Source organism: Podarcis pityusensis, assembly GCF_964106645.2.
Source record: "Podarcis pityusensis genome assembly, chromosome: 4".
Taxonomy (NCBI): Eukaryota; Metazoa; Chordata; class Lepidosauria; order Squamata; family Lacertidae; genus Podarcis; species Podarcis pityusensis.
The window spans coordinates 5575956-5590173 of record NC_138027.1 but is presented as its reverse complement, the minus strand read 5'-3'; the positions used below and the strand labels follow the sequence as shown (position 1 = coordinate 5590173).

Sequence of the window (14218 nt, the reverse complement as noted above, 5' to 3'; positions counted from 1 at the left end):
TTTCAAAATGTTACAAAATAAAAATAAAAAAGAAGAAAATACAAAAAATAAAAATGGTTAAAAACAACTCAATCTTTCCATTACATATTTTTCGTTAGCTTGTTTCCCGGACCTCCTCACGCCTCCCTTTTTTGTATTCCAGTTCGAATTGTTGGTTCAGCAAATCCATACCCTCTTTATTTATCTTAATCTTTAATCTTAAAGTATTGTAGCGTTAAATTTTTACCTATTAATAACCCATTTTTCATATTCCCTTGTAGTATTACAGCTGAAAACCACTTAATTTCTATCCAACATCATTCTAACATTCATTAATTTTGCAGTATTTCTGTAAATAGTCTTTAAATTTCTTCCAATCTTCTTCCACCGACTCTTCTCCCTGGTCTCGGATTCTGCCAGTCATTTCCGCCAACTCCATGTTGTCCAATCACCTTCATCTGCCATTCTTCCAGGGTGGGTAGATCTTGTGTCTTCCAATACTTTGCAGTAAGTATTCTTGCTGCTGTTGTAGCATACATAAAGAAAGTTCTATCCTTCTTTGGCACCAATTGGCCAACCATGCCCAGGAGAAAGGCCTCTGGTTTCTTGAGAAAGGTATATTTAAATACCTTTTTCATTTCATTATAAATCATTTCCCAGAAAGCCTTAATCCTTGGGCACGTCCACCAAAGGTGAAAGAATGTACCTTCAGTTTCTTTACATTTCCAACATTTGTTATCGGGCAAATGATAGATTTTTGCAAGCTTGACTGGGGTCATGTACCACCTGTATATCATTTTCATAATATTCTCTCTTAAGGCATTGCATGCCGTAAACTTCATACCTGTGGTCCATAACTGTTCCCAGTCAGCCATCATTATGTTATGTCCCACATCCTGTGCCCATTTGATCATAGCAGATTTCACCATTTCATCTTGAGTATTCCATTTTAACAGCAAATTATACATCTTTGACAAAATCTTAGTTTTGGGTTCTAACAGTTCTGTTTCTAATTTTGATTTTTCCACCTGGAAACCAATTTTCTTGTCCAAATTATATGCCTCCATTATCTGATAATAATGAAGCCAGTCTCGCACTTTGTTTTTTAATTTCTCAAAACTCTGCAATTTCAGTCTATCTCCATCTTGTTCCAAAATTTCCCAATATTTCGGCCATTTGGCCTCCATATTGAGCTTTTTCAGAGCTTTCGCTTCCATCGGTGACAGCCACCTTGGGGTTTTATTTTCCAATAAATCCTTATATCTTTCCAAACATTAAACAATGCTTTCCTGACAATATGGTTTTTAAATGCTTTATGTGCTTTGACCTTATCATACCACAGATATGCATGCCATCCAAATACATTGTTAAAACCTTCTAGGTCCAAAATGTCAGTGTTTTCAAGAAGCAGCCATTCTTTCAACCAGCAAAAAGCTGCTGATTCATAGTAAAGTTTGAAGTCTGGCAGGGCAAATCCACCCCTTTCCTTTGCATCAGTTAATATCTTAAATTTTATTCTGGGCTTCTTGCCCTGCCAGACAAATCTAGAAATGTCTCTCTGCCACATCTTGAAGCAATCCATTTTGTCCACAATTTGCAATGTTTGAAACAAAAACAACATTCTAGGCAATACATTCATTTTTATCGCAGCAATACGACCCAGCAGTGAAAGCTTCAAATTTGACCAAATTTCTAAATCTTTTTTCACTTCAGCCCAGCATTTTTCATAGTTGTCTTTAAATAGATTCCCATTTTTTGCTGTCATATTAATCCCCAGGTATTTCACTTTCTTAACCACTGTTAAACCTGTTTCATTCTGAAACCTCTCTCTCTCAATCGGTGTTAAGTTTTTCTCTAAAACCTTGGTTTTTAACTTATTCAGTTTAAATCCTGCAACCTGACCAAATTCTTGAATCAGTTCTAAAACCCTTTTAGTACTAGATTCTGGCTCCTGTAACGTCAATACTAAGTCATCTGCAAATGCTCTCAATTTGTACTGTTTGGCTCCGACTTATATACCTTTAACCAACTGGTCCCTTCTAATCATATTCAGCAGGACCTCCAGGACCGATATAAAAAGCAATGGGGAGATTGGGCAACCTTGTCGTGTCCCTTTTTCTATCTTAAATTCTTCCATCACTGCATTATTTACAATTAGTTTAGCCTTTTGGCCTAGTCCTCTTTTAAAGCCATTTAGGTTGGCGGCCACCTCTGCTTCCTGTGGCAGGGAGTTCCGCAGATCACCTGTGTGCAGAAGTGCTTTCATTTATCCATCCCAAATCTTCCAGCCTTCAGCTTCATTGGACGCCCATGAGTTTCCACGTCTTGTCCTCCCACCCAGAGGTGCTCCGGGTGCAAACGCTCCAAACCTCTTGCTTTTCCTCGCTGTCTCCGGCAGATTTCGCTTTTGAGAGGTTCCTCCCGTTTCAAGGGCTCAGCATTCTCTCTCAGCCACCCTGATTCATTGATGACAGCAGGCAGCATAAAACTGAGATGCTGCAGCGAGTTAAGGGCTCAAGTCCCAAGAAGATGCATCCCCAAAAGCAGCTCCCTCTGATCAGCTGGGTGCATCTTGATCTCAGATCCATGCAGAAAGAGAGATTTAGCTCAATGCCGCCTCCTGCTGGCAGAGAAGAGCCAGCCCATTATTTTCCTGTCCTGGGCAATAACTTTACACTTGTACTCCATTGGAACCGAATTCGCAGAATCATGGAAGTTGTAGAGTTGGACGGGACCAGTTGCATGATGGGCGCCATTTATTTATTAACAACTTTTCTATATCCCTCGACCATAAGAAGACTTCAAGGCAAAAGCACAGCCGCCCAGAGTGGCTGGGGAAACCCAGCCAGATGGGCGGGGTACAAATAATAAATTATTATTATTATTATTATTATTATTATTAAAACATTTAAATCGTGGATTACAACCCCGCACACAGTTACAAACCGGTGTTTAAAAGCATTCGGAAGGCGATTTCAAAAATCAACTCTAGCTAAAAAGAAATAAAAACCTGTGATGTCCATGTGTCTGGACAGGCTTAGCTCAGATGATTAGAGCGTGGTGCTGATATTGCCTAGGTTGCAGGTTCGATCCCCGCATGGGACAGCTGCATATTCCTGCGTTGCAGGGGGTTGGACTAGATGACCATTGGGGACCCCTTACAACTCTACAATTCTATGATTCTGTGGTTCAGGGTGGATAAAAGAAAGTACTTCTTCATGCAACGCAACGAGAAAAGTCATCTAAAAGAAAAAATTGACAGCAATAGTTTAAGACTTTCAAAAAGTTAGCAATAGACTAATAATGCATTCAAACTCAATGTTCTAGACATCTGGGTAGGCTTGCCCAAACAAAAGCTGAAAAGGGCACCGCGAAGGTGCCTTCCTCACGTCAACAGGCAGGGAGTTCCAAAGTGCAGGTGCCGCCATACCAAACAATCAAGTTACAGTGGTACCTTGGTTCTCAAACTTAATCCGTTCCAAAACCAAATTGTTCCAAAACCAAGGCGCGCTTTCCCATAGAAAGTAATGCAAAACGGATTAATCCGTTCCAGACTTTTAAAAACAACCCCTAAAACAGCAATATAACATGGATTTTACTATCTAACGAGACCATTGATCCATAAAACGAAAGCAATCAACAATGTACTGCAGTCACACAATCAATCAATCAATCAATCAGTAGCTGAACTGGGTTCCACACAGTCACAAAGACGAAACAAAAAAAGCCACAAAAACGCAAAATAAATAGCAAAAACAGGCAGACCTCAGCGTAACACTCAAAACGGAGCACATTCGGATTTCAAAATAGGTTTGCAAACCGGAACACTTAACTTCTGGGTTTTGCAATGTTTGGGTTCCAATTTGTTTGAGTACCAAGGCATTTGAGAACCAGGGTACCACTGTATTGACTTTTGGAACTGCAACCCCCCCAATCCCAGCAAAGCAGTCCCCCTCCTCCTTGTTCAAGCCCCTCACAGCCATTCAGTCGTGGTCCCAAACATCTGGGGGGTGCTGCAGGCTGCGGAAGAGGCTGCTAGAGCCTGAGCAAACTAACTCGGACTGTTTTGGGGCGCTCCTTGGGGCTGCTCACTCTCTTGTCTCTCTTTCCAGCGACGTGGCTGTGGAGTTGCCATTCACCCTCATGCACCCCAAACCCAAGGAGGAGCCTCTGCAACGGGACGGTGAGTTGAGTGTCTGCCCCACTCTGCAAGGGGGCTCTGCTTGGTGGGGGTCTCGTTGGTGTGGGAATGTTCAGGGTGGCAGGAGAGGACAGATTGTTTATTAATATCCTTCCTAATGGACGCTAGCAAGTTCTATAACTCAGCAGTGTTTTACATCCCCCCTTTTTACATGCACAGCAGATAGCTGGTTGCAGGCTCGTGTGGGCCTCTCACTATTATACAATTCAGTCTGTCTCAGATTGAATTGTGCATTCCTGGTAAGTTGCATGGCTAGTTCCCACCCCCCCACCCCCTGTGGAAATAATGACACATGACACAATTATTAAGGTTAATGGGCTAAAAAAGGCCACAACTTTATTGGTTACAGGTATTGGCTTAGGCATTGGTCCTAACTGACCATATCCGACCTCAGCCCATCCGCTTGAAGTCCAGGAAGGGTTAACCACCAGTAGGGGGAGTCCTGCTGATGCACATCAACTAGGAACTCCCCCAGGGTCACCGATAGGGGGCATGCCTTAGGCCCTCACCTCCCTATGCTTCGGACAGGGCCACGCCCCCCAGAATCCTTTAATGGACTACCCTTCAATATGTGGGGCAGGTGATGGCGCTACCTCCCCTCTTCCATCTACAAAACTATACCAATGCCTAGCCGCCAGTACCAAGAAAGTGATGATTTGCTATGAGGTAGGCAAAAACCAAGTGGCTGGTGCCAATTTGCCAAGTGGAAAAAATTTCTACCAGGCCCCTCAACGGCGACCAACCAAGGTTCCACAGCAAAGTCTAAGAACGAGAACCTTATAGGGAGGGAGGGTGGGAAAAGCAGGAACAGCTGGCAGGTGGCAAAGAGGGAGATCCTGCTTTAAACAAGGCAGGCCACACCCCCACAGCCAGCTGATTGGCTGGCCAGGAGGTGATGTGGCCGGGAATCCCCTCAATCGTGCGGGGGCTGGGGCCGTGAAGACCGCAACTCCACCTCCTCCGAAGGGCGGAGTGGCTTTCCCTTTAATCCCTCTTAAAAGAATAAAGACACGGCAATCTTATTTAAAGTCAATAAAAGAAGTTTACATCAGTTCACAGTTGGATTCCTGAAGGCAGGCTTAGTTACAAATATGTACATGTGGATCTACCCCATATGGGGGAATAATCCCAGTGCTTCTGCTAGCTAGCAGAGCACTCCTAGCTAAAAAGCTGGTCCAACGAAGATTGAAGTGAAAAAGGGAGAGAGTGCTGGGTGACTCGTCCTTTTGTTACCTGGACAGGTAAGGTCACACCCACCTCTAGTCACATGCAGGGGAAGGGGATGCTCAAGCCCAAGAGGAACAGGAAGTTTCGACTGGGTGGACCAACATCCCCTTGCATGTCCACTCTAGGAAAACAAGGAATGTTGTACTTGACTGCTCCCAGCGGATTACATCCCACAGTTGGGAGCATCTCGCTTTGGAAGGACCCAGTTTCAGCCATGAGGCTGGAAGCCCGAACTTGTTCCACGGCAGCGCGGTTGTTAGGACGGAGCTTGTGCATCGACAGGACCTGTGCCCCAGAGCAGCCTTCCCAATGTCAACCGGCAGGGAGTTCCAACGTTTAGGTCCTGCCATACCAAAGGACTGAGTTCTTCCAAACAGTAGAACGAGCCAGTTTCACAGGCTTGGGACTCCATCTATTGTTGGACTACAACTCCCATCATTCCTAGCTAGCAGGACCAGTGGTTAGGAATGATGGGGGCTGGTACCCTCCCCCCCCCCAAAAAGCTCAATAACTCTGGGCAATTTCTCCTCTAAAAATTTATTTGTTGCGGTCCCCAAAAATACATGAGGGGGTGCTATACACAGGAAAATATGGCAAACAGTGGACGCTTGGGTTGTGAATGTGATCTGTGCGGGAGGCACATTCGCAACCCGCAGTGTTCACAACCCGCAGCGTAGTGTCTGTGCACGTGTGGGTTGCAATTTGGCACTTCTGCGCATGTGCAAAGCGCAATTTAGCACTTCTGTGCATGCACTTCTGTGCATGCATGCCGAAACCCAGAAGTAACCTGTTCCGGTACTTTGGGTTTTGGCGAGTCCGTAACCCAAAAAAACCGCAACCTGAAGCGTCTGTAACCCGAGGTATGACTGTACTGTGATCCTTTTATGTGAACCGCCCTGAGACCTTCGGGTATAGGGCGGTATATAAATTCTTAATAATAATAATAATAATAATAATAATGATGATGTTGGGGAAATAATGGCTGACTTCCGCCGCTCGATAAAACTAACCGTTTGCCCTGATTCCGTTTGTTCAGTTCCAGAAAATGAAGCTCCAATTGACACAAATCTCATAGAGCTTGATACGAAGTAAGCCGGACTCACTGTGGGGGGAGGACGATGGGGGGGGGGACGTCCACATGGGGAATCCTGCATCCTTTGCATGTCTCTCCATCATCTGCATGTAGCTCGATAGGGAGTCAACTCACTTCCTCCGCATGCCACTCGCTAACCGACTAACTTGCCATCCTCCATGGAAAGGTCTGCGGCAGCTTCCTTCTAACGCTCTTGCATGTAACACGAAAACTGCATTTTTTTCTTCTCTTTCCCCCCTCCCCTCCTTTGCATGTTCCCAACCATCGCCTCTTCTGCATGTCCCACGGAGCAGGAAAAACACAGTAAGAGCTCTCCTAATCTCTGCCTTTGCTCAGCGGTTGCTTCTGTGTTCCCTTGGGCAGGGTGATTCCTGCACTGCAATCGGGTTGGGCTAGATGACCTGGAGAGGTCCCTTCCACCGCTACAATTCTTGGGCTGTGCCCAGGCTTGCTGCTTCTGAGCAGAAAGTGGCCTGAGAGAAGCTCTGCGCCTGGGGCCACAGGCCATGCACCATTGTCGCTTTCGCCCCTGATTTTTCACCTTTGATCCAACAGGTTTTGCAGGTTTCGGTAACAAACCGAAAACATGCAGCACCTGTTTGAGCAGAGGCGAAGCATCGGTTAGATCTTGCAGCTTGACTTCGCTTGCTCAGGTTTCTGGTAGGACAGAAATGTGGGGGTTGGGGCAAATAATCTCTCCCCCGCCCCCCAATTCAGGAGACATCATAGAACAGCCCAGCCAAATTCTTATCGGGATGCACAAAAGTTTGCTGAAAGTTTCATAAGGAAACAAAGAAAGTTTCTCAATGGGAAAGGAGGAGAGGAAGACCACAGTTTAATATCACATTTCCCAGTCTCTCTCTGGGTGCCTCCAGATGGGGGTTATTATGGGATGGGGACTCAGGGGTCTGCAGGGCCCCCAATATATTGTTGTCATCAAAACGCCCATATTTCCCCCCAGTTCCTCTGGATTTAGCCTTTTTTGGAGGAAATCTGTTGTTGCCCACAACTTGCTTGCAATTCATTATGATTATCGTTATTTTTACTGCACGTTTACGTAGATTTCTACAAAATATGTCTCCTAACGCGGTGTACAAATGTCAACAAGTGCCCAGCAACTTGTGAACTGTTGAAAGCCAAAAGCACGGAATGAAAGAGAATGCAACGGAGGAAAAAAAATAGTATTGGGGCCACCCCCGGAGAAGGCCCTCTCCCAGGCTGCCATTCTCCCCACTTCTGAGTGCAGTGGAACAACCAAGAGGGGGCCCCTTTGCCCATTTTCACTTCTTGCCTAGTGATATCACTGGGGTATTGCTTCCACCTCTACATTTCTGCGCTTCTGCAACTGCCCCAGAGGTACCTGCCTACTCCTAGCCCCATGTTCCATCTTTTTGCGGCTCTTGGCCCATTTTCCCTCTCACTTTTTCTCTTCCACTAGTGATGATGACATCGTTTTTGAGGACTTTGCCCGCCAGAGGCTGAAGGGGGTGAAAGACGAGAAGGAGGAGGACGACGACGGGATGAGCTCCCCGCAGCTGAACGACAGATAAACTGGATCTCCTCCCCGTGGGTCTCTCTCTCCGTTTCCAAGTCCTGACACCTGAGCACTAGGCTTCTTATCTTTTGTATAAAGGTTTCTTTCTTTTCTCCGGGTTTGGGGTGGGGGGTCGAGTTCCTTTGTTTTTTAAAACACTGACCAGGAACCTGTGGGGTGAGTCGGGGAGCTTGCAAGAGCCTTGGGTTCTTTTCCCACCCGCTCTGCGAGCCACAGATTTTTCTGGCGGCCTCCAAGGAGGGCGAATGCCCACCCCCCTGTGAGCCACGCTGGAGGGGGGGCTGTGTGTGCGTGTTTTCTGTCGTTGTCGTCGTTTGCCCAGGAAGGAGCAGCGGCCTTGCTTGGTAACTGTGCTCTGCTTTCTGCTGGGGGCTCCATCCCAGTGTCCCCACCCCACTGGCTCCAGGCCCTGCTGCTTCGCACCTCGCTCCGTTCACCTGCGGAACCCCCTGCCACAAGATGCAGCAATGGGCGCCTCTCGCCCTGACAGTTCCCAAGGCGATTTTGGAGGCCTGTCGGCTGTTAAGCCAGGAGGCGGCACGCCTAGAGCTGGCTGCCGTGGTCTTTGGGTCGGATCCAGTCGAGTGCTGTACTGTCTTCCCAGGTTTTCCATCTCTTGCCCCAAGGGCCTTTTTGAGATGCTTAGAATATTAGAATTGTAGAGTTGGAAGGGACCCTGTGGGTCATCTAGTCCAACCCCCCTGCAATGCAGGAATCTTTTACCCAATGTGGAGCCCTGAGTTCAAGAGTCTCATGCTCCACCCACTGAGCTGTCCCAGGTCCAAGGAGGGGCTATGACTCAGTGAGGGAGTTTATCGGCAGGCTCATTCCCCATCATCTCTAGATAAATGGAACAAGATAGAAAAAGATGCACAAGTTGATGGAATTGAGATGAGGGGTGAACAAAGGCAGCAGTCCGGTTTTGCAGAATTGGAGAATTCTCCCTTCCAAACCCGTATTGCATGTTCTAGACGCTTTAGCTTCATAGAATCGCAGAGCTGGAAGGGAACGTGCAAAAGATGTTCGGTGAAGTTGCTCCGATTCCAGCCCCTGAAAAGGTTGTGCTTTGGGGTGGCTGCAGCTCCCGGGAGTTACTGCCCTGGGTTCGAATGCTGTGATTTGCTACATTCGGCTCCGAGAAGCCAATCTGGACTGGAGAGCAAAACCTGCCACTCATGTTTCCATCGCCAGGCAGGGTGAGGGGTCTCTTTCTTCACACAATGTGATTTCAGTGAGCAAGGACTATGCATTTGTTATCTTATTAATTCCATAAAATATATACAGCTTGATTGTTCAAACAAACAAAAACAAACCTGAAAGTCGTTTACAAAGAGAACGAAGCGATAAAATTACCAGTAAAAGAATCTCTTTGATATTTTGAAAGAGAAAGTATGTAATAAACTGAGAACATACTAAAACATGCATTGACGTTCCACCTGTCCGGACAGGCTTGTCTATAAATAAGAATGGTTTGGGCAGGCACCGAAAATAGGACGGTATCAATGAGCAGGGAGTTCCAAAGTGTATGGGAGCCGTCACATTAAAATGTTGATTTCTTACCAGTGTGGAACAGGCACCTGTAGCATTGCCGGTTTCTGCAGGTTGGCGCGGTCGGAAGGACACCTGTGAGGTTGGTGCCATTATCACAGACAGGCTCTCTCTCTTTCTCGAACAGGCAAAATTGCCTGCCAGGAATGTTGTCTTTTTATGCTGTGAACTTCCCTGAGCTCGACAGGTGAAACCTAATAAATTTGATAATAAATCAGCAGAGGTGGGCTTGGTTCATCCATCTCAGCACTGTCTGCACTGGCTGGAGTCCCCCCCCCCTCTCTCTCTCTCTCACCTGCGAATCCCCTCCCGCCGTGCATTTACCTGCCTCACACCTGATGCCATAAATCAGCGTCAGGTGTAGGGTCAGGCGGGTGTGGTCTGGCCAAAACAGCCCCATGGACCAAGGGGGAAGGCGTCGCGGGCCAAATTCGGCCTGAGGCTCCCCCCCCATTAAAGATTGTTGTTGTTTAGTCATTTAGTCATGTCCGACTCTTCGTGACCCCCTGGACCAGAGCACGCCAGGCACTCCTGTCTTCCACTGCCTCCCGCAGTTTAGTCAGACTCATGCTGGTAGCTTCGAGAACACTGTCCCACCATCTCGTCCTCTGTCATCCCCTTCTCCTTGTGCCCTCCATCTTTCCCAACATCAGGGTCTTTTCCAGGGAGTCTTCTCTTCTCCTGAGGTGGCCAAAGTATTGGAGCCTCAGCTTCAGGATCTGTCCCTCCAGTGAGCACTCAGGGCTGATTTCCTTCAGAATGGAGAGGTTTGATCTTCTTGCAGTCCATGGGACTCTCAAGAGTCTCCTCCAGCGCCAGAATTCAAAAGCATTAAAGATACAGGGACCTAAGACTTCTATCAGGTGTGATATTTGTCCAGCTGGTCTCTCAGGGACTTGGGCAAAGGATCCCAGTGCCTGGCCCTTTCTTGGTGGGAGACGCCTTTGGGGATGGAGCCTTGGGAACACTTGCATGCAAAGGAGTTAGGCTCTTTTGCTACAGCCCTTTTCGCCCTATGGGAGAAGAGGAGCAGCTGGTTGATGCTAGAAACTGGGAAGAAAGAGGAATTGCAGGAAATGAACAATGGCTGCATGAGCTGATAGAATTTGCAGAACTAGCAAACGACAGCCCAAAATAAGGAACCAAGGCGGCAGGCAGATAAGGGGCAAGTAGGAAAGCTTCAGGGGGGCATTTAAAAAGATTTGTTGTTTAGTCATAGAATCATAGAATCATAGAGTTGGAAGAGACCACAAGGGCCATCGAGTCCAACCCCCTGCCAAGCAGGAAACACCATCAGAGCACTCCTGACATATGGTTGTCAAGCCTCTGCTTAAAGACCTCCAAAGAAGGAGACTCCACCACACTCCTTGGCAGCAAATTCCACTGTCGAACAGCTCTTACTGTCAGGAAGTTCTTCCTAATGTTTAGGTGGAATCTTCTTTCTTGTAGTTTGGATCCATTGCTCCGTGTCCGCTTCTCTGGAGCAGCAGAAAACAACCTTTCTCCCTCCTCTATGTGACATCCTTTTATATATTTGAACATGGCTATCATATCACCCCTTAACCTCCTCTTCTCCAGGCTAAACATGCCCAGCTCCCTTAGCCGTTCCTCATAAGGCATCGTTTCCAGTCGTTTAATTGTGTCCGACTCTTCGTGACCCCCTGGACCAGAGCACGCCAGGCACTCCTGTCTTCCACTGCCTCCCGCAGTTTGGTCAAACTCATGTTGGTAGCTTCGAGAACACTGTCCCACCATCTCGTCCTCTGTCATCCCCTTCTTCTTGTGCCCTCCATCTTTCCCAACATCAGGGTCTTTTCCAGGGAGTCTTCTCTTCTCCTGCGGTGGCCAAAGTATTGGAGCCTCAGCTTCAGGATCTGTCCGTCCAGTGAGCACTCAGGGCTTTAACTATACGGACCTTTGTTGGCAAGGTGATGTCTCTGCTTTTTAAGATGTTGTCTAGGTTTGTCATCGCTTTTCTCCCAAGAAACAGGCGTCTTTTAATTTCGTGACTGCTGTCACCATCTGCAGTGATCATGGAGCCCAAGAAAGTAAAATCTCTCACTGCCTCCATTTCTTCCCCTTGTGAGGGGATACTACACCAAAATTTCAAGTTAGGGCAACTTTATGAGCAACAGTGAGCGAAGACATGAAAGAGAAAAAAATAGGGTGGATAAATTATTTGATATGCAGCAAAACAAGTTAATTCTAGAATGCCTTTTGGGAGTCTTGGGTTGGGAAGTATGTAAATATTGCATGATGGAAAAGTATGCTGTGTGTATTGAATAGAGTTATACCTCGGGTTGAAGTAGCTTCGGGGTGAATATTTTCGGGTTGCGCTCCGTGGCGACCCGGAAGTAACGGAGCGCGTTACTTTCAGGTTTCGCCGCATGCGCAGACGCTCAAAATGACGTCACACACGACAGAAGCGGCAAAACGCAACCCATGCACACACATCTTACGTTTACTTCAGGATGTGAATGGGGCTCCGGAACAGATCCCGTTCATATCCAGAGGTACCACTGTACTGGAAAATACTTTAAAAAATAAAAAAAGGAAGAGGGGGAGCAGCAAGGCTTTCTCCAAATGACCCAGAAACGTCAGAAAGGAGGTCTGCTGTCAACGAAAGGATGGCAGGCAAGATTTTTGTCTATCCCAAAGAATGATGTGCTTTTACTAATCTGGCACGTAGAGCCTCTTCCGCTGCCATTTGTCAGCAGAGGACTGGGGACCGGTTCCCTGAATTTCTCCAGGGGATGAATCATAGCATTGCAGAGTTGGAAGGGCCCCCCAAAAGCCATCTAGCCCAACCCTGCTATGCTAGGGAAGATTTTGAGACCGTTCTGCAAAGCAGCCTTCTTTCCCCAAGGAGCTGAGGAAAAGGGGAAAGTGGAATAGATCTTCTTCGCAAAAAATGTCTTCCAAGATGTTTTGGCTCAGCTGCACCAAAGCAGCATCTGCGTGCCTCGAACACTTGCAGAAATCAGCTGCCTGGAAAAGCTTCCTGTACTCCTCGTTCCATTTACAAGGGCTAGATTTCAGTTTTGCACGCAGAACAGATATTACCACTGCAGTCGTAGTTACTATTATTAGAGTATGAGAAATCGGTAGAAACAATTGGCCAAGTATGTATATTATTCATTATTAAATTTGCACGCCACCCTTCATCTGAAGACCTCAAGGCAGTTCGCAACGTATAAAATACAAGAGAAAAGCACAAAACACGTAGTAATATGTAGAATGCAGTATGCTCAAACTGTCTTCCTCCAGTGAACAACCTAGTGAGGTTGCCCTCTGACCAAGAGGGGAAAAATCAGGTCCTTCCTGCTTCTGTGCTTTTAGAAACAGTTTGATGGGCAGAATCGTGCCACTGAAGTGTGGAGTGAAATCAAACCAAGCTGCCGGTTAATGGAATTCCCTTTAGGGTCAGTCTTAGGCAAGAGAGGCCATCTCAAGAAAGTGGAGGAGGAGTTTTCACAAAACCGCTTTCCAATGGCTTTCTTTTCTTCTCGCAAAAAGCACTCTATTAAATACCCCCAATAAATATTCCTGCATAGCAAGGGGGTTGGACTAGATGGCTCCACAGTTCCCCTTCCCAAGCTTTCTACAAAAGCAGCAGCAGCGACAACTGCGCCTGCCCAGGTTTGGTGTTCGGTCCCAGCCGCGATTGTGTTTCACGTTGCTGTGTTGACTTTTTGCAGCTTCCACATTTGCTAGAACCGTTTTGGGTCTTGGAGGCCCCTGCTAATAAGTGTGCATTTGGGGGTTTTGAGAGGCAAGCAGAGCACAGTTACGGCCGCCCCTTTCCCTGGGAGAGAGGGGGAGGAAGGCTGAAGGCATCCCGGGCGAAGGGAGCCCTTTGCAAACTCTAGCTAAGCAAACCAGGTGGTCCGTTTTGTAACGTGGTTCCTTTGTACTGTTCTTTAAGGGGGGGGTAGGAAAACACCTTGGCTTCCTCCACTGTATCCGTGACGTTTTCTGTGTTTTTGTCAAATAAATTATTCTAGTTTATTAATCTTAGAAAAATACAAAGTGCTCTCGCAGGGTCCCTGACTTCCTTTGTGTCTCTCTTACTTGAACCGGAGTTGTTTTGCCAGAAATGCCCACGACAGACACTGGGAATGCCTTTTTTGTTGTATTTGGTCAGGTATGACTAAAGCAGCCCCCCCCCCGCCTGGTGTCTTCCAGATGTTTCTCCCCCACCTCAACTTCCTATCAAATATTTTGTTGCATGTAGTGTCAGCGCTGAAAAGAGAAAAGTCCCCATGGAAAACAGTAATGCGGAGCGGCGGGGTGAAATAAAAGCTGCAAACCGTTGAACCAAATTACAGGTATTTTTGACTACAATTCCCATCATCCACAGTATGGCAGCGCTGAATGATGGAGTTTGTAGTCCAAAACTTCTAAAAGGCTCCTGGCTGACTATAAAGTCCACACTTCCCTTATCTCAGTCCATGGAAGGGTAGATTCCGAAAGCAAAATGATACTAGCGTTTTGGAAAAAAACAAAACTTCTTGCAGGTTACATGTACACACACATCACAGGAAACAATAGGAGCAGAGTGTTGTTGCCCCAAACCCCATTCCCTCCATTGAGTTCTCCTGTTTCCCCCTTCATG

At 46.8% G+C, this 14218-nt stretch overlaps 1 protein-coding gene and 1 long non-coding RNA gene across 4 annotated transcripts in view; both read left to right on the top strand.

The window, feature by feature from the left end:
* Positions 1-9477, top strand: part of ARRB1 (arrestin beta 1) — a 118890-nt gene extending 109413 nt beyond the window's left edge. For all 3 annotated transcript variants that reach the window (XM_081002233.1, XM_081002231.1, XM_081002232.1), the window contains 3 exons: positions 4092-4162; positions 6444-6495; positions 7939-9477. In XM_081002233.1, the coding sequence (XP_080858359.1) occupies positions 4092-4162; positions 6444-6495; positions 7939-8050 (235 nt within the window). In that variant the 3' untranslated portion in view covers positions 8051-9477. The remainder of the gene's footprint in view (positions 1-4091; positions 4163-6443; positions 6496-7938) is intronic.
* Positions 9478-9837: 360 nt separating this feature from the next.
* Positions 9838-13632, top strand: LOC308475464. The gene is made up of 2 exons (XR_013985224.1): positions 9838-9977; positions 10019-13632. It is a non-coding gene; the product is annotated as an uncharacterized lncRNA (long non-coding RNA).
* The last annotated feature ends 586 nt before the right edge of the window (positions 13633-14218 follow it).